Source organism: Pteropus alecto, unplaced genomic scaffold (assembly GCF_000325575.1).
Source record: "Pteropus alecto unplaced genomic scaffold, ASM32557v1 scaffold35, whole genome shotgun sequence".
Lineage (NCBI taxonomy): Eukaryota > Metazoa > Chordata > Mammalia > Chiroptera > Pteropodidae > Pteropus > Pteropus alecto.
Genome location: NW_006437828.1, coordinates 1,315,597 through 1,334,485, shown reverse-complemented (window position 1 = coordinate 1,334,485; position 18,889 = coordinate 1,315,597). Strand labels below are relative to the sequence as shown.

General features: G+C 39.4%; 1 protein-coding gene across 1 annotated transcript in view; it reads right to left on the bottom strand.

The window, feature by feature from the left end:
• DIAPH3 (diaphanous related formin 3) overlaps positions 1 to 18,889 on the bottom strand; it is a 435,206-nt gene that overhangs the window by 389,486 nt on the left and 26,831 nt on the right. Inside the window, exon 2 of the mRNA XM_006914939.3 lies at positions 2,230 to 2,397. Coding sequence (XP_006915001.1) covers positions 2,230 to 2,397 — 168 coding nt within the window. The remainder of the gene's footprint in view (positions 1 to 2,229; positions 2,398 to 18,889) is intronic.

The following is an 18,889-nucleotide window of genomic DNA, read 5'->3' as shown; positions in this document are numbered from 1 at the left end:
TGTTCAAAGGAATCAGAAAGGGAAGCAAAGAACCTAGTCCTCATTTTTTAAAAAAGAACTTATTGTGACAAATTCATTCATTAGCACATTGGGCAACACTGAGACAGCAACAGTTTCACACGAGCTCTGCTTAGTAGAGTAAATTTGATTGCAAAAGGTCTTCTGTCAAGAGAGAGACCTGTTTAAGATTTAATAGCTGACCTGGGCCAGATATCCAATATGTATTCTGTAAATACTTCAAAATACCCATCTACTCTGTGCACACTATTGAAGTTGCTGCTGACGGAAAAACACTTCTGAAGGAATCGTGTTCAGAACAGAGTACCATAAATTACATCGGTACTTTTCGGTATTGTTAAGTAACTGGCTTGTGGTGATAAAATGTGGCCCCCGTAAACATCTAACATCGAAGACCAGCTCTACTTACTCTGATGGTGCCATCAATTATGCTCAAAGAGAAAAAAATTTTTTTTTCTTCATCAGGGAGTCACAAGTGAACCATAAAAGTCCCACTCCAGAATCTGACAGATTAATTTCGGTGAGCAGTTCCACAATGATGCCTGGATGAGTGAGGAGGAAAGGGTACTGTACCACCTCGAGTCCTCAAAGGTAGTCTTGGAAGAACTACCTGTATACAAGTCTCATTAATAGAGGCGAAGGTGAGCAAAAAGAAAGAAAAAAAAAAGGTCGTTTCCCTCATTCTAGGCTAAAATTATATTAAATCGTGCTGACGAGAGTTAGTAAGGAGGAGGTTATACACGTATGATTAACTAAAGCTAAATTCAGCACTTCATCAAGAGCTGATGTTATAGGCAAGAATCTCCCAAGCGTAGGCTTCATGTAAAACAATAGTAATAAAATGTATGTTCGGTGATGAAAAGTTAGGAATCACTCGTCCGAATCAAAAATCCCAGGAAGACACAAACTAGGCATTCTTTCTGGGGTCTTCTGAAGCTCCATGTGCAACAGTAAATACCACACTTGTTGATGAAAACGAGGCAGTGTAACAGCAAATACAGCAGTGACCTCAGCAGCTCTTAACTTTCACTCAAATTTCAAGCACATCTTACACTCTAATGTAAACAGGTGAATGAAATAATTTCCCCAGAAGCTAAAGAAGGCTGTCAAAACCAATACAGGAAACGGACATACACCAGAGGAATCGCGATGCTGCAATAAAATAATATACGACTCTTCAGAATGGCAAACAAAATCCTTTCGTAGTCTGCCCCACATAACCAACCATTCCAGTCTAATTTTTCCCACCTCTCACTGGTCCCTGCATGAACTATTTGGATCCTCATTCTTTGCTCACTGCTTTTCCCCATCTCTAGAGAATGAATGCCCTTCCCTCCACCATCCAAACCCTACCCTGAGACCGGCCTCTACTCCCTCCGCCCTCCTGAATTTCCCTAAACTAGTGCTTTCCTTTCCACTTTCATTTCTCCTGAAGCTAATGAGGTATCTCTGAAGAAGCTTCTTCCTACACTGAACTTATAAAATAACTTAATCATTAAATACTTCCTTCTGGCATTTTTTAATCATTTGATTTCCAATTGTTTTGAATCCTAAGGGATATGCAACTTGAGGGTAAAAACTACATATGTAAATAGTCTTTTTATAAAAAGTTAGCATTCATTTTGTGGCAAATGGTTTGAATATACTTAATATATGTTGAATATTAGCCAAATTAGTTCAGCCAGCTTGAAAGTTAGGCGCTGAGTCTGTCACAGAGTCTCCATCACTGAGAACCAACTGAAGGCCACAAATGACACCAAGTGTTTCCACCAGAATAGGCACACCCCAAAATGAGTCCAAGTCTCTACAGATATAACTGATGAACTTGGTTATCCACTTGACAACCCACACAGAAGAGCAGTGCGACCGTCATTCTGAAATGTAACCGAACACAGACAGACAGACCACTTAATAGTGGTATTAAATACCAATAGTGGTATTAAATATTCAAGACAGAAACGTTTCATTCGATACTTCAAGGTATTTATGTTTTTATCTATCCTGTGTAAAGAACAAAAAATTGGTATGACATTTTTCTTTGGATTCTTATTTTTGGGACCATAAAGTTTCTATGCCGAAAGTGCCACCTTCAATGACATCATAAAGCACCCTACGGAACACGAGCTCCAGATACGTTTAGGAATCTGGAAACATGATCGAAAGCTAAGGCTTTTCCACCTAACAACATTTAATAGGAATCAAAATCCTTACCATCATCTTCTCAAAAAGTTCTAAGAGTTCGTTCTCGGACATTGGCTTGGAAAAGTTTTCCATCATCTCTGAAGAGCAATCGCCGCTTGCAAACGCAGTCTTCAGGTTCGAAAGTGGAGGCCTCTCTTTCTTGCTACCTGGAATTTTTATGCTGGCAAATTTGTCCAGCTACAAAGAAAGATAAAATAACACATGAGTATCACCCTCTCAACATTTCTCTGACCCCCAGAATGAATAGGCAAACACGGTCAATCACATTATCAACTTGATTTTCATCGGGAGGTATTCAGCACTGGAAACTTTAAAATTAAATTTTATATATAGGGGTGTGTGTGTGTAGTAAAACATTTTCTGTAACCATTCTGTCTAAAAGCAGAAGAGAAATCAGACAACTCAAAAGATACTTTCTAATTTTAAAATTGTAAAATTGAGGTTCTAATGACAGGTGACCTTCTCTTTACAAATTAGCTATCTAAGCAGTGGTACGAAGGTAACTTAGGCAATTTAGTGGATGGCAATCAAACTATCACTCAGTTCATGGCCTCCTTGTCCAGAGCCCTTTTCACAGTGCATGCTACACTCTGGGGTGGGGGAACGATTTAAAAATTTTAAGAACAGAATTTTACTTATATCTCCATAGCTTGTCGGCCTGAAAAAACACATTTCTCTTTACTCTGGCCAGTCTGTACTTGAACTTCATGAGCAGCTATAGAGTAGGATGGCTAAAACCTCAGGAAATAAAGCTGAATTTTTATTGTAGTGGGATCACTTCTCCAATTAGATTATCAAATAGTTCACTGATAATTGAAAATGCATAGATATCAGTTTACAAAGCTAATTGTTTATTCACCGAAAATTTCTTGAATTTCAACAAGTTCTATTTCTCAGAGAAACCAGACTCACACAGTGTTCCAAATGGTAACAATCAAAAAAAGTCTTAAAGTGGGTATTAATAGAACTACACTTAAAAAACACAAGGATTCTGTGACTTGTCCAGCATGACTATGCACATTAAGCTACTGCTTTTGCCATAATATGTCTAGTACACAGACCTGTGTTATTCATTATGGGAACCACTGGCCACATGTGGTTATTTAACCACAAATTCAAAATTCAGTTCTTTAATTGCGCTAGCCACATATCGAGTACGCAAGAGCCACATGTGGCTAGTGGCTTCCATACCGGTCAAAGCACATAGAGAATATTTCTATCACCACGGAAAGTGTTATAGGATAGAGCAAGTGTAGCCCATTAAAGAAATACAACACTTAAAATTCTCAGTTTAAAAGAACCAGTCACAGTATTGATTATTCGCTAACAAAATAGGATATCTTCAAATAATGAGATGCAAAGATAAGAATGCTTATCTTTAAAACAGGTCTTTAAATTCACTATGAAGATAACGCCTAGGAAAACTACACATGGTCCATCTAACCTGACCCAAACATTAAAGTGCTAAGAAAGTGACAGCTTCTGGTAGGATTTAGAAAGTAGTCACAAAACACCACTGCTTCTTCGGAACAACCCCAACAAGCCATCGGGGAGCTGAGGACACACCAAAACCTATTGGAGCTATCGGAAAGTGACAGACAGGCTGCTCTCATCCCTGACAAACAGCTGAAGAAGTCAAACAAGGGTGAAGAAATCCCAGACACCTTTTCAATGAACTAGTATTGATAGGAGCTTGGGTACTGGCATGACAGATTAGAATTCCAAGGAGCCCCTGTCACGAAGCAAGTCTGCACCCGCCTACCAACTCCTCCCCGAGGTCTTCACCAACTGCATGGGGTAGCATTCCCGCGGGTGGGGAGTGGGGCAGGGAAGCCGAGCAAGCAAACGTTCCCCGAGGCATGAGAGATCTCAGTGCAAAGCGGCTGCCCTCGGAAATCCCTGTCCCAGGCAATCAACTTGAGAGAAATCTCAATAGTGCATTCTGGGCCTTTAGAGAGTACATGGCAGCTGTCGTCTGAAGACTGGGTGCAAGATACTAGGTCACGGAGAGATTTTCCAAAGAAACGGCCAGAAATAGAACTGAAAACAAAAAAAGCATGAAGACTTTAAAACAGAGAGAGAAAGCCCCAGTTTTGAAAGTTAGTAGCTCAGTTGTGAAATCAAAAGACAGATCGCCAGAATCTCAGTGCACAGATCCCAAGCCCTCAAAACATTTGAGGCCACAGTTGAGCTCCATAAAACTAAAGTATAAAGAAAGCCCAAAGCCAGGTCAGCTAGAGAGAGACCACGTTGACTCAGATCCCCATCCTAGAAGCCTGAAAGAAGGGCATGCTCTTTGGGGAAGCAAATAATAATTTCTACTATAATTTTTTTAAATATCCACCATACGATCAAATATTGTGGGGCACATAAGAGATCAAGAAAATGTGGCTCCTGGTCAAAAGAAGCAGACCTAAGATGGCCCCCAGATGGTGGAATTACGAGACAAAGACAATTTAAATGAAGATTTATAAAAATGACAGAGGGGATAAAGGATCTAAAGAGTGGTGGACATCATGCATGAGAGATGAAGAATTTCAACAGCAAGGTCATGGAAACTTTTATGTCTATTAGAATGAAAAATGTATCAAAAGGGAAGAATTCATCAGGTGGGCATAATGGAAGCTAAACACAGCTGACGAAAGGGCTGGAGAAACCTAACACAGATTAAGTATCAAAACTGAAAGAAAGAGGGAAAAAAAGAATGGGAAAAGGAAAACAGATAAAGAACACGGCAACCCAGATCTGTGATACAATACGAAACGTTGTAACACAAGTATAATTGGGATACAGAAGAAGAGTGAAAAAGAAAATGGTACAGAAGACATTTTTTATTCATTAGAAGAATTATCTCCTGAAATATCAATTCACAGATCCAAGCAGCTCAGCAAATCCTTCCTCAGCAAGCTCGGGATCAAAAAACAAAAAACACCCCATACCTGGTCACCTTCTGATCATACTGCTGAAAATTAAAAATAAAGGGCAAACCTGAAAAGTACAGCCAGAGAAATGAAGACATTAAATACACAGGAGGAAAGGGATACAAATGATAACTAATTTCTCACCAGAAATAATGGTGGCAAAAGACAACAGAATGGCAACTTTAAAGTACTGAAAGGAAAATACTGTCATTCTGGAATTCTATACCCAGGGAAAATCCCTTCATAAATAGTAGCTAAATACAGACAGACAAAGGCTGAGCCAATGTGTCTCCAGCAGACCCGTACTACAAAGTGTCAAAAAAGGTTTTACAGGCCAAAGAGAAATGATACCAAATGGAATCCCAAATTTACAAAAAGAAATGAGCGATGGGGAGGGGTTCTCTGTAAGATGTTGGTGATACAAAGATGAATGAGCTACTTAGGAAATAAATAACAATCAAGTGAAGGAGACAAGCACATAAACAGGCAATTACATAGCTCTACTTAAAATGTAGCAAGAGGTATGTAGAATGTATTACAGTAGCAAAGAGGGGCTTCTAACTCACCAATGTTAACACTCCCTACTTTGGAATAACTCAGAAATATAAAGTTGAATTGTCTCCGCATGAATACATGTCCAGAAGTTACTGTCCCTATGTACATCAGTACCCCAATTCTTCACGTTTGTTTTAAAAAACTAGGAGATAACAACAACAAGAAAACTGATTTAAGAAATGAGACTGGTGACTCTACCTGTCCTCTGAATTACAACTTCATTGCCATCACTTCTATACAAGTAATATCAATCCCTCAGCATAGAAACTATGCTGACTCCTTTGCACACACCACATAAGTGTAACTTCATTAAAATGCTAAACTTATGACATGAAATTAAGCAAAACATCATTAATACAACATCAATATTATAAAGGTAAACACGAGAATGAATGGAAATAGTAAGCTTAAGCAATTAACAAGCTACTTTTTGAATACATAACCTAATAGTTCCATCAGTGGTAGGTTTTAAAATTTTAGTTTTCACCTAGAGACAAACTTTCATAAATAAAAATCTCTAAAAGTCATAAAAATAATAATGGCTAATATTTAATACTGAATCCCTTCTATATATTACGCACTGTGCTAAGAGCTTGAAATGCAGCATCAGGTTGAATGCATTTGTGTAATCTCTACAATGAGGAAACTATGTCTAAACAATAAGACAAGCTCCAAAATACTTATACATAAAAATTTTGTAGTATTTAGCCTATAAAAGGGGGGAAGGGAATCAACCTATTGTTTTTTAGCAGAATAACATTTGTATCAATAAACTATCAGAATTCATACAGTAATAAAATAGAATTAGCACATCTCCCTGATATGCTTAACACCTAAACTCTAGGGAAAGTTGGATTTTATCCAAGTAGAAAAACAAATTTACCTATTACCAATGCTAGCTAAAGGCAAGATAAGAAAAATTAGCAATATGCCTCTTCTAGCTTCTAAATCTTCAAAGGTCCAAAGAGTAATACAAGATACAAAAAACCGTGTTTCATAATTTCAGTACAATGTTTTTATCTACCTCCCCCAATCAGAAGGGATGAAAGGCAAAATAAGGAAGAAGCCATAGGAGAAAAATAAATACAACCCTTTCTCCAATGCTAGAACAGTAAATTAAATTTGTTGAATACCTCAGGCTTAAAGCATTCCCAGGTATGTGATGCTCTACTGAGCACTACAGGTAGATTCCACATAATCGTGACACTATTAAAAAACCAGGTGCAAAGTGAATTTTACTATCAAATCGCTTTAAATGTTCTAAAGAAATTTCGTTTTTAAAAAATATAGCTACTCAAATAAAAAACACAATAATTTATCTTTCATGGAATTGTACATACAATTTGCTTAAAGCAAAGCACAATAGAACATAAAAGAAAACTTCTCAAAGCAAACTTTTAAAGTACTTTTGCACATAAAAACACAATAGAAATCACCGTCATACTAACGGTAAATGGTTATTTCGTATTTGGCAATTTGGCTGGGAGCATGTGTCTTCTACAATTTTCTGCACTTGCATAGCTTTTAGTTTTATATAAAATTCTTGTCTTAAAGATGAGCTAGAAACACGACCCAGATAGATAAAGTACACAATTTGTCTTTGTTGAAGAACGGGTTAAACACACAGAAGACGGAGGGAATTCTAGCACAATGCTATTTAGACGTGATACACCTCACTTACGGTGCCTACTGTGCTGTATCTGGGGTGTGCTGAGTTTTATAAATTAATATCACATCTTCGGGGGAAGTTAAATGAGCACCCCACTGAGTATTATCTCATACTGATAGTAATGACAGTTTAAATAAAATTAATTAAACCAAAAAACAGGCTTTAAAAAACGATCTGGATTTTTAGCTATACTACAACATTAACAGTGAAGATGCAGCTTTCACTCTTCCAACGTTTTAAATACTAACAGAAGTATTTTTTTTAATTGAAAATGAAAGATACTCTGATTATTAGTCATCTTACAACCCGAAACGTCTGAAGAACTATGTGTGACCATAAACATATGTCCTTAGAACCCAGAAGGGAGTAGATATTTTCATGCAATCCAGGAGAATTATTAAGCAAATAAAAGTTCACTAATTATAGAATCAATTCTATATGAATGTATATCTGAAATCCAGAAGAAATATATATCGCTTAAAGTTATCTATCAATTTTCAGGCAATCTTGTAATATATTTGAGAAAAAGCCTCGCAGCTTAAATAGCTCTGCTTTTTAATTAGCTGTAATACTAGCAACCTGCTGAGTAAATACACGCTTCCAGTCTGACTTCTGCATCCCACCAGCCCTTTGCATGTTGTTACCCTAACCAAGCTGCTTAAACCTTACACGACAGTAGCTATCACAGTGAGTTGTTAACGAGAGAGAAAACTACTTCTGACCTTTCAAGCTTCGGGTTAAAAGGCCTGAAATGCCTTCGCCGACCACTGTACCTAAGGCAGCACATGTGCCCACACACTCTCATTCTGTCTATCACAGCAGTTTATTCCCCTCACATGTATCCTTCCCCTTATGAAAACCTGTAATCATTTATTTTACAGGCCAAAGAGAAATGATACCAAATGGAATCATTTGGTAACTGTTGACTCTTCCAGTAAAATATAAGTGCCATGCTAGACAAACCGTCAACTGCCTTAGTCACTGTGGCAGCCAGTCTCTAAGTGGTCCTGACTTGTGTAACAGATAGGATACTGTGGAAATTATAGAGTGCGGTTTCCAGGACTAGTCCGCGAAAGACATTACAGCTTCTGTCTCACTTCCTCTTGGATCACTCACTCTGGGGTCGATCAGCTGTCAGATCAGGAGGGCACTTAAGACCAACTAGGCCCACCTGGCAAAGAACTGAGCTACAGAAGCTGAAGCAGCATGGAGGCCTTGTGAGTACACCACTGGGAAGTCCCAATTGAGCCTTCAGATGACTTACATTTATTACATTGCTATAGATGGCTAATACAGAGCCCCTCATAGACTAATACTTTTAAATAGCGCTAGCCAGCATCTTCACTGCGACCTCATGAGACCACAAGCCAGAACCGCCTAGCTGAGCAACTACAATTCCTGACCCACGGAAAGAATAACCATTTGCTGTATTAAGTCACTAAATTTTGGGTTATTTAAGGGGTAATTTTTACACAGCAACACAGGACTATTACAGTCACTGGTGTATGATCAGCCTATAGCACAGTAGCTCGCACATAGAGCAATTAACACTTGTTGAAGGTATGAATAAATGAGCAAAGACTGGATGTTGAAATACATAACAGTGCTACCCCTGCAGATGCTCACCACGTGAGGGAAAATCATATGATAAAGAACGAATTATAAATTAAGGAAATCATAAGCCATGGGAAATCAGCAACATATAAGATCCCATGATTAATTCTGGGGTGCAGAAGAAATCTTGAGAAGCTCTGGAAAAGAAATGCATCGGGGAACCCCATAAGGCTGAAATGAGAATTACTGGAAATGGTACATGTAACAGCTAAACAGTGCACATGCCCGTTCCATGCTCTTTACAAAAATGCTAGTGACATCAACTATTTCAAAAAGACATCATAGTGGGGGGTGGTGGGGTGGGAACCACTCATCGGCCACAATCTTATCACTCAGTAACAATTCCCACCAATCCACCCTCCGCTGCACTGTAACTTCAATATTCCTAAATGTTACATATGAGCTTTTCCGGCTTTAAATTCATATTTTAGTGAACTAATAAAAAGTTCCTTAGCCAGAGGCTTCTTTGAAAAGAAAATTTACCATCACTCCCCCCCAAAAAATAATTGCCTACTCACAATAATTTGTTTACATTTAGATTACCTATAATAAGTATGCTCTTAAAATTCCTTTCAACTGCTTGAAAGTTACAGCATGCAGGACGTATTCTACAGGCAGCCAGTGCAGACGCCGGTGGAGACGCCACAGAGGGAAAAAGTGAGGTCTCTCAGCAGCAGGTGGCACCTGGCTTGCCACTCAGAAGCAAGTCACCCTGGAGATGTGTCCTCCAGCCCCGCCAAGGCCTCGCATGACTGCAGCCTGAGCCAATGTCTTGATTATAATCTCATGAAAGATCTCAAACCAGAACCATCCTGCTACGCTGTTTCCAAATTTTTGACCCAAGAAACTGAAATGTTAAATGTTTATTATGGTTTTCAGCCACTAAGTTTTGGAATAATTTATTATATATTAATATATGACTTTAATACTGTGCTTTTCATAGAATGCTTTGAAATGCCTAAAATACATACAATTACAAAGAAAACTAAATAAAACAGGATTATAAATATTAAAAATTATAATGTTAATATATTGGTCTTCATGAATGCATTACACTAAGAGGTAATAGAAAATCTAATATAGTGTTCAATATAAACCATTTTGTTTTTTTACCAATAGGGTTGATGTCCCCATAAGAAGAAGAAACACCAAAAATCTCTCCCCACCACCCACCATGTGAGCAAAGAAGAAATAACATATGAAGACACAGAAAAGATAGCTATCTACAAGTCAGAAAGAGTGCTCCTGAGAAACCAAATTTGCTAATACCATGATCATGGACTTCTAGATCCAGAACTCTGAGAAATAATCTGTTCTTCAAACCAAAAAGAGAAAAAAGAAAAAAGGTTTTGAAATAGCTTCAATAACTTGTTTTGAAACATCTGTGATCTCTGATGTCTGTGGTAATAAAGTCACAGGCCAAATCCTACTGTGCGTGGGGAGAGGGGGAGCCTATATTCATAATTTTTTTAAAAAAACAAATTTCACTTAAAGCTTAAGGGAAATAAAGATTTAATCTTTTTCCCATTCAAGTTCAAGGACACTATGAATTCTACCACAAACCCCCTGATGGACCATAATCTTCAGGTTAAGAGCCCCTGGAGGCAGATATGGAATAGTAACAGAAAACAGCGGTGGAAAAGAAGAAAGTAACTCAAGTCCTATGCCTTCAGTGAGTCAGTGGGAGGGAGGAGAAAACTTATAGTTAAGAACAAGGAGAGACGCACAGAAATGCTTAAAAAGCTGGAAGCTTTTGAAGGAAGATACAGGAAAGTAAAGCCTTCAAAGAACATCTAGGTTTCTATTAAAGCAAGAAGGAAAGCAAACATTCAAGATGACAGGCTTTGAGGTACAAAGGTCAAAGCAGGAGAGCTTCGGAGGTCTGGAAGAGTTGGGAGATAATGTCAGATTAGAAGAAAAACTGGACCTGCAGAGGGAGGAAAGATTCTAGGTGCTTGGGGATGACATGGATTGATTATGACTTTTGATGTTGACTCAAGTCAGCAGAAAAGTGAGTTGAATTGTAATAACTGATGAAAATTAACAAGGAAACAAACCATGTGGACTATATCTTAATTCGTCTTCTCTGTCCCTACCGCCGGTAGCCTCCTAGATGGCCTCCATGTCTTCACCCTCTATGCCCCGACAACTCCTGGAGCAGTTCTCTACACTGACGTCATCACGATCTCACTGAAATGCAAATCCAACCGTGTCCCTCACTCCTGTGCTTAAAACCCTTTACCCTTTGTATCCCCATTACTCAGGATGACATTCATGACCATGGCTCGAAGGTCCATCCTAATCGAAACCTTACTTCCTCTTCACCAGTCCACTACCCTCACACTATATGATCTAGATGTAATGAATAGTCCAGAGTCTCTGAAATGTGCATAAGCTGTTTCTTGTGTCTAGAACCTATCTACAGCCACGACTCATGTCCCACCCACTTAATCAGGCGAATTCCAACTCAATCTTTAGCTCTCAGTTTGAGCTCCATCTCATGGAGGAAGGAGCCTTTCTGCCTCGACTGGGTGAGTGCTTGCTTGCCTACAGAATAAATAATACATAGACTACTCTGAAACTGCCTCATCATAGATGTCTACTCAACTGGGGTGTAAGTCCTTGAGAACGGGAATTGTTCTTTTATTCACTAAACCACTCCTAGAATTAGTCCTAAGTATATCGTGTGTTCTCTTAATATTCAAGTTAGTAAATTAATGAATAGCTTACTATCTTCCATAACTGGGACACAAGCCACAGCTTCTTGGCTTGGTAAATCCTTCTCGACTATATCAGAAAGAATGCCAGGTGTGATGCCTTTTATATTTTCAATAAGAAAACCCAGACTCTCTCCAACACTGATCAAAGAGCAGCCCCTTGCACTAACAACAAGCATACGTTTCTGTAATGTAATACCACGGAATAAGGTAGTAAGTAAAACATCCACTCAGAGGAAGAAAGCACAGAAGTATTTTAAAAGAATATTCAAAAACTTCCAAGTTCTATCTGCCCACATCTACTCATACTTGTCTTCAAATATATTCCTCTATACTTAAAAAGAAAATATAAGTTAGCTCTGTAAGTGAATGTTACACGTTGTTTTTAATAAAAGACAAATCAATAGTACCCACTCATGAAAATTATCCGAAGACATCAACAATTGCTTTCTACTTGCCAGCCTGACACAGCCACTAGGAATCCATTCGGTTGATATGCAGGAAGTAAAATTATTACAGAGGAAAAGGTTACTACAACTCCTGCAAGCCTGGATTCCAACTCACCCTTCAAAACTCTACTGAAGTCACCTTCTCTATGAAGTCTTCCCCAAGATCCAAGGTGACCTTTCCACCTCCACTGAACCTGTTCCTCCTGTTCCAGCCCCATCACACTGCACTCAAACGTATACTGATGGTGCACACGCTTCCCCACTGTTCCCAGTGAGAACAGTCTTAATCACCTCTGAATTCCTATAACAGGACTAGGCACTCAACAATTGTTTAATGAATGAATGGATAAAAGGATGAATAAACAAGTCTGCACACCCTACATATCTTAGTATATTCAACTCTGAGAGCTCTTGATTTTATTCCCAAGTTTCTACTGATTTAAGGAGAAGCTCTCTAAACTATTTCATAAATATTTAAAATCTTAAGATAGTACTTAAGTGTTACTACTGAAAATCTAAGTACAGGAAGCTCTAATTAACTCATATTGATGGGCTCAAAAAGTCCACCTGACTCAGTGAATAGTTTAAATTTTATAACTTGTTTTGATGTATTTTACCACATACATTCAGTTGCTCCAGTCCATGCTGGTATCTCTACTTTACACAGGAAAGTATATTTTGAACATATAGTTTTACAGAAAAATTGTAGAAAATACACTTTTCGCTTTATCATTGCTTTTAACTTACCAGTAAAAATATAAGTTCATAAAAATGCAAAATGAACTTATACAATAAAAGCTTATATCCTACCAGGCCAGTAAGAAAATTATTTTAAAAGATTCTTTCCAGCTGAGCTTTTTTAAAGCTAATAATTTATGTTCTATTAACTGACTTGACAGGCACATATTCAGGTCATCAAAATCATTTTATTTTCTTTCATTAAAATCATTTTATCCTCTTTTTAAAGTATGATATCTAATTTGGCATATATCCCACAAGACATATCGCATCTAGGGAGGTACAGAAATAGTCTTTAGATAGGCAAACCCCAGCCCTGTTAGGCACATCCATCTGGGGCACTCATCTTTGAGTGAGCCAGTCTCACAGAAAACACCCAGAATGTGCTGGAGTTTTCTGGTAGCAGTTATGCCGCGTCAGACGGCAAAGCTTCTTGAAAGCACTCGTCGGAACCCACGCCCAGACCATACCCAGGTGGTGTCCTCACTGGTTCCAGGACCCCGTGGGGGACTTTGAGGGGGAGCGGGAAAGCCTGTAATTCTATCTGGGAGCAGATTGCACCTGCCAGGTTTCCATGCAGAATTTTTCTACGTCGTCATTTGTAAAATCTCATATCTTTTACCTGTTGCCATCTCAGTCACGCATATCATTAGCCCTTCGGGATGACCCCTTCTCAATTTTATTAGAAATATTCAAAAAAGTTAATTTCTTATCATAGCTACAATATATCCTTACAATTATAATTTTCTCAGGATTAAGACCAATGGCTATGATACAAACATTCCTCATCGGTTTAAAGGTCAGAACTCTCATATTGATGGCTTCGAGGAAATCAGAAAATGAGATATACTTCTGTTTTACACTGGCATTCTGGGTGGAGAGGGACAGCACGGAGGTGGCAGTTTAACTCTCGTTAAGGTCGTGTTCTCTGGATCCCGTCTGCCAGTTTTCCTGGCTGCCCCGCGTGGCTTTGAACAAGTTACTTAACCTCTTGCCTCGGTCTCTCTCTCTTTAAAAATGGGAATAATAATGCCTACTCAGAGGCTTGCTCTGAAAATTAAGCATGCTTATAGCATTAACATTTGGGACACTACTTAGCACACAGCTAATAAATAACATTAATATGATGGCTAGGTGGAGGGCCAGGAGAGGGAGGGAGCAATTTGGGGGATCGTTTTATGAATTATAGAGATGTCTAACCAAGGTACTGTATACTCAAAACTAATTTAAATAAGTTGTTTTAAAAAATACGTGGTCCTCGCGATCGCTTCACCTACCTTCCAATTGGCAGCCATGTTTACTTTCCCTTCGGAAATTCTCCAGCAACTAACTTATCTCGCACCTGTCTATTCCTCGGAAAGTTCCTGCAAGCTGACTGAGAGGTGTATATCAAACTAGGGAAGTGGCATCCTACTTTGGAGGCCTCATACCCAGGTGAGAGCGCTTAGGCTTGCTCTAGAGATAACAGGTGCAACTAGTTTCAAATACGGTAAACGACGGTCGGAGATGCAGTTTGAACAGGTCACTTGTTGCTGTGCAGGAAGCTGGCTTTTTAAAGAACAACCGGAAGCCGTTGTGAGGGTCCTTAGAAGAGACAATAAAGGGCTTCCTGCTCTAAGAGAAGGAACTGAGAGAAGGAACTAGATTCAAGAAATAATCAGAAAGAAGCGTTAGAAGAGTGAAGCTACCTTCCAGGAGAATACAGGAATAAAAAGTTTAAGAGGAAGGCGAAGAGTTTAATTTGGGGCACAAAAAGTTTCAAATATGGAGGAAACACACATACAAAGATTTTCAGCAAGCCAGCGCATTACTATGTCTCGAAATGAGGGAAAAGGTCATAGGCAGAGACATAGACAAAGGGGATCACCCCAGTCAAGCACTATATACAGAGGAGAGCAGTGGCTCCAGAAAAAAACAACCTGAGAAATAACAATAGTTTAAGACAGGCAAAGGAAAAACACACACGACAGAGCTAGAAAAGGAAAGGTCAGAGATATGAAACCCATAATGTTTGGCATCACGTAAGCCATGAAATCTCAGTTCTTTAGATAGCAATAAGAAAACTGGATCAAGTAGAGCAGGGAAATTCAATAAATTTCCAAAGTCTAAAAACTAATGGATATTACAGGAGATAAAAAGGGTCATTTCATAATGATAAAGGAGTCATAGCAATCCTAAATGTATATACATTATATTGGAGAATTTCAAAAAAACATGAAAAACAGATAGAACTGAAAGGAAAAAATGAAAATTCTTAATTAGATTTGGAGACTTAACACTTTCCTCTTGATAATTGTTAGAACAAGTAGACAGAAAATCAGGAATACAGATGTGAACACTATCAACCAAACTAACCTATTTACTATTTATAGGCCAATTTTAACAAAAACAATTGCACATGAAACATTCACCAAGATAGACTACATTCCCGAGACTTAAAATTGAAAAGGACTGAAATCACACAAGCTGTAATCTTTGGCTACAAGAGAATTAAATTACAAATCAAGTAAATCAATACAGATCCTACATGAAAAGGATAAGAAAATATTACAAACAACTCAGTTCAATAATGTAGATGATATGAAAAAAATTCCTTGAAAGACAAACTATCAAGGCTCGCTCAAGAAAAACTTGAATACTCCTATATCTAGTAACAGACATTTCAAAGATAGGAACAGCAAATAAGCACTGGAAAAGATGTTCAACATCACTAGTCATTGGGGAAACAACTGATCTGTTTCTTATAAAGTTAAACATACACTTACACTTACCACTCCCCACCCAAAATTAACATGTCCAAGAAAAGAACTGTACTCAAATGTTTGTAACGGCGTTACTAATAGCCAAAAATGGGAAACAACCCAAATTGTTGAATATGTAAACCAATTAGAGTATCATCAAGCGACAGAATACTAGTCAGCAACAAAAAGTTTCTGATACACCCAAAGAGGAGATTCGTCTCAAAAGCACTATGCTAAGAAGCCAGGCACAAAGGCAGTACACTATCTGATTCCATTTATGTGAAATTCTAGAAACTTAGCTATAGTTGAGAAAACCGATCAAGAGCCAGGATGCAGAAGAAGAATTGAGCAAAGAGCACAGGGAACCTTTTGGCACGATGGAAATGTTTTAACGTCATAATTGTAGTGTAAGCACGAATATATTTATCAAATTGCACTCAAAACTGGCGCATTATATGGTATATAAATCATACCTCCAGAAAAGTATGGGATACTAATCATACCATTAATATTGTGAATGAATGGTTTACCAAGCATTTTGGCATGCATAACTGAATTTATCCCTTAAAAATCCCTCTAAACAGGGATACGGAAGCTCAAAAGCTAAACGACTTATGCGACGTCCCCGAGCTACTAAGTTGCAGGGCTGGCATTCCAAGCCAGCTCTCTCACATTCGACCACATGTGAAAACGGGCAGGTGCTAACAGAGAGAGAGCACAGAACTGCCTCCCGTTGCTGCACAGAGGGCTGGCATTCCAAGCCAGCTCTCTCACATTCGACATGTGAAAACGGGCAGGTGCTAACAGAGAGAGATCGCAGAACTGCCTCCCGTTGCTGCACAGGCCGATGTCTGTTTTTCTACCTATACTTACGAACCACTGTAGGTCATGGACTCGAGACAGCGGATTGGATCACTTTGATGGCACGGAGGGGAGGAAAGAGGAGCGGGAAAGAATGAGAGGGAAAAGGTCAGAGTTCATTCTGCTTAGCAACGTGAAACGGTCTTTCTCAAACGTGTGTTTCAGCGGAGAGACTCTGTGTGTACGTGTGCGCTGGGCTACGAAATAAAATGTTTCTTACTGTGGGTCCTAGTCAGAGAAGTTGGAAAACCACTGTGGCAGGCCAAGCAAAAGATTACAAGAGTCATGCGGGCGGGAATGGGATGAAAGATGAGATGGAGGCCAGCGGGAGCTCTGTGCTTCGGGTAAGTGGTTGTGAGGGACAAGGGAGATTAAAAGAAGTCAGGCACAACTCCTCAACCGCCAAAAGTGGACACTGATGGAGAAGTCAGCATTGTGACATCCACGTTCAATTTCTTCCAGTTCACCTTCTCAGACGTGTCTCCCGCATGGTCCTTCCCGCTCCCAACGTTTTTGCCTCTGCGAGGAAAGCTTTCTTTTCAACCCCGGGGGAAACAATGGAGAGTTGTAAACACAAAATATTTGTTTCACCTTGATGTGATCTCAGCACCTTGGACTGCGCCTTGTAGAGTGAATACTATCCAGATAGTTGTGAATGAACGTTCTTGAAAGTATGTTAACTTTGCCTGGAGACCCCAATGCTATAGTAATACTTCGTTCTTTTAACCGAACAAAGCCCTGTGAAATTAAATTCTGATAGTAACCCGAGAAATAACCTTAAAATGTGAAGTACCTTTGCAGACCTGTAACAAAGCAACTTAAAGAAATAGGTTTGTAATATTAGTGCTTCCCAGGATGTTTCAATTTAATATTTTAAAAATCCTATTACTCGACCCCGTGACTATAGCAGGTGCCATTTTGGACGCCTTCTCTCAAGTTCTGTCCACATTAAGAAGTTCTACATTAAAAGCACACATGCAATGTGTATGTTGTGGGGATGGCGACCTTTAATTAGAAAGCATACTGCTAACACAAAGCATCAGTGGCAAATGCTTATCTGAGCTCCGACTCACAAGAAATCGCTTAAAGAGCCCTCAAAATATCTAGCTATTTTGGCCTAACAGCTCTGCGTTGATCTACAAGACACGTACCCTGTAAGACTCGACTGCAAATGTATCACACTGCCCCTCTCTCCATATATCAGGAAATATGTTTAAAAGGGGTTACAAAGGGACAGAACTAAATGCAACAGTTCAACACACTTGGGCTTGAGTGAAACTCACCAAAACCCTATGAGGAAGGCAGACAAGGTATAATTAGGCCTTCCTTACAGATAAGTGAATAATCCAATTAATATTTGCCAAGGTGACCGAGCTAAGGAGTGGTGAAATTCTTTCAAAGAGCCTTCTGATTCCAAATCCAGTGCTCTCTTCCACACTTCATCAACCAACAATAAGTCAGAAAATACTTACTTGTTGGTGTCTCCTATTCAAGACAGCCATGCTTATCCCCTAAGTTCCACGACAACGGGTCCAGCTATCTAACCCAGACTATCCATCGATCCTCCTCTGGACTCAAGCCCTGGCCTACTCAAGAGTCAGGCTAAAGCACAATTTCACAAAAAAAGTGAGAGCTGGGGAGACTAGTTCAGCCAGCGAGACGACGTGCAGAAGATCAATGAGCAAGCCCTAGGAGATGTTCACGTGCACATCCGAGATGAAGGCCGGGGCAAGGCCACGTCAGTGACCCTGGCAGGTGGTCAGAGACTGATCGCAGGTCCCTGTGAAAGCTTCTCCATCCTGTGCGAGGCAGGACTCCATCCCTGGGAAGCCGGAGCAGGACCAAGCCAGGCGCAGATCCAAGGAAGCCACAAGGCCGCGCAGGTTATCAAAACAGTGACTCCTTCTTTCATTCTTCCGACAAAAAAATTTATGAAAATATTTTAACATGTGCCAGATAACATGCCTGGAAGTACTAATGAGAACGCGTTGCCGTTGCCTTCAGAAGGTTTAAACTGAGAAAGACAGATCAATGATGTACTGCTTTGATAAAAACATGCACAGGGCCCTACAGTGACAGCCCAGAGGTTCCGACCTGACCGAGCCCACTTACCAGGATGAAAGGTCAGGAGCAGAAACAGCATGGAGAATGAAGGTTAAGAAACTCTTCAGAGGAGCAACCCATTTATTAATGTACAATCAGAGCGAGACAGCTTCTAGAGGAGCCTGCTGAAGCCACTTCGTAGCATGACTGTGTCTGGAACTTAGAGTAGACACGGTGGGTTGGGCAGGCACTGCGCAGGGACAGAGTCATGTGACAAAAGTATAATGAAAACAGAAAAAAAGAGAGACTCCCAATAAAGTGTGAACGAACCTCAAAAATATCATCGTACAGAATATTACCA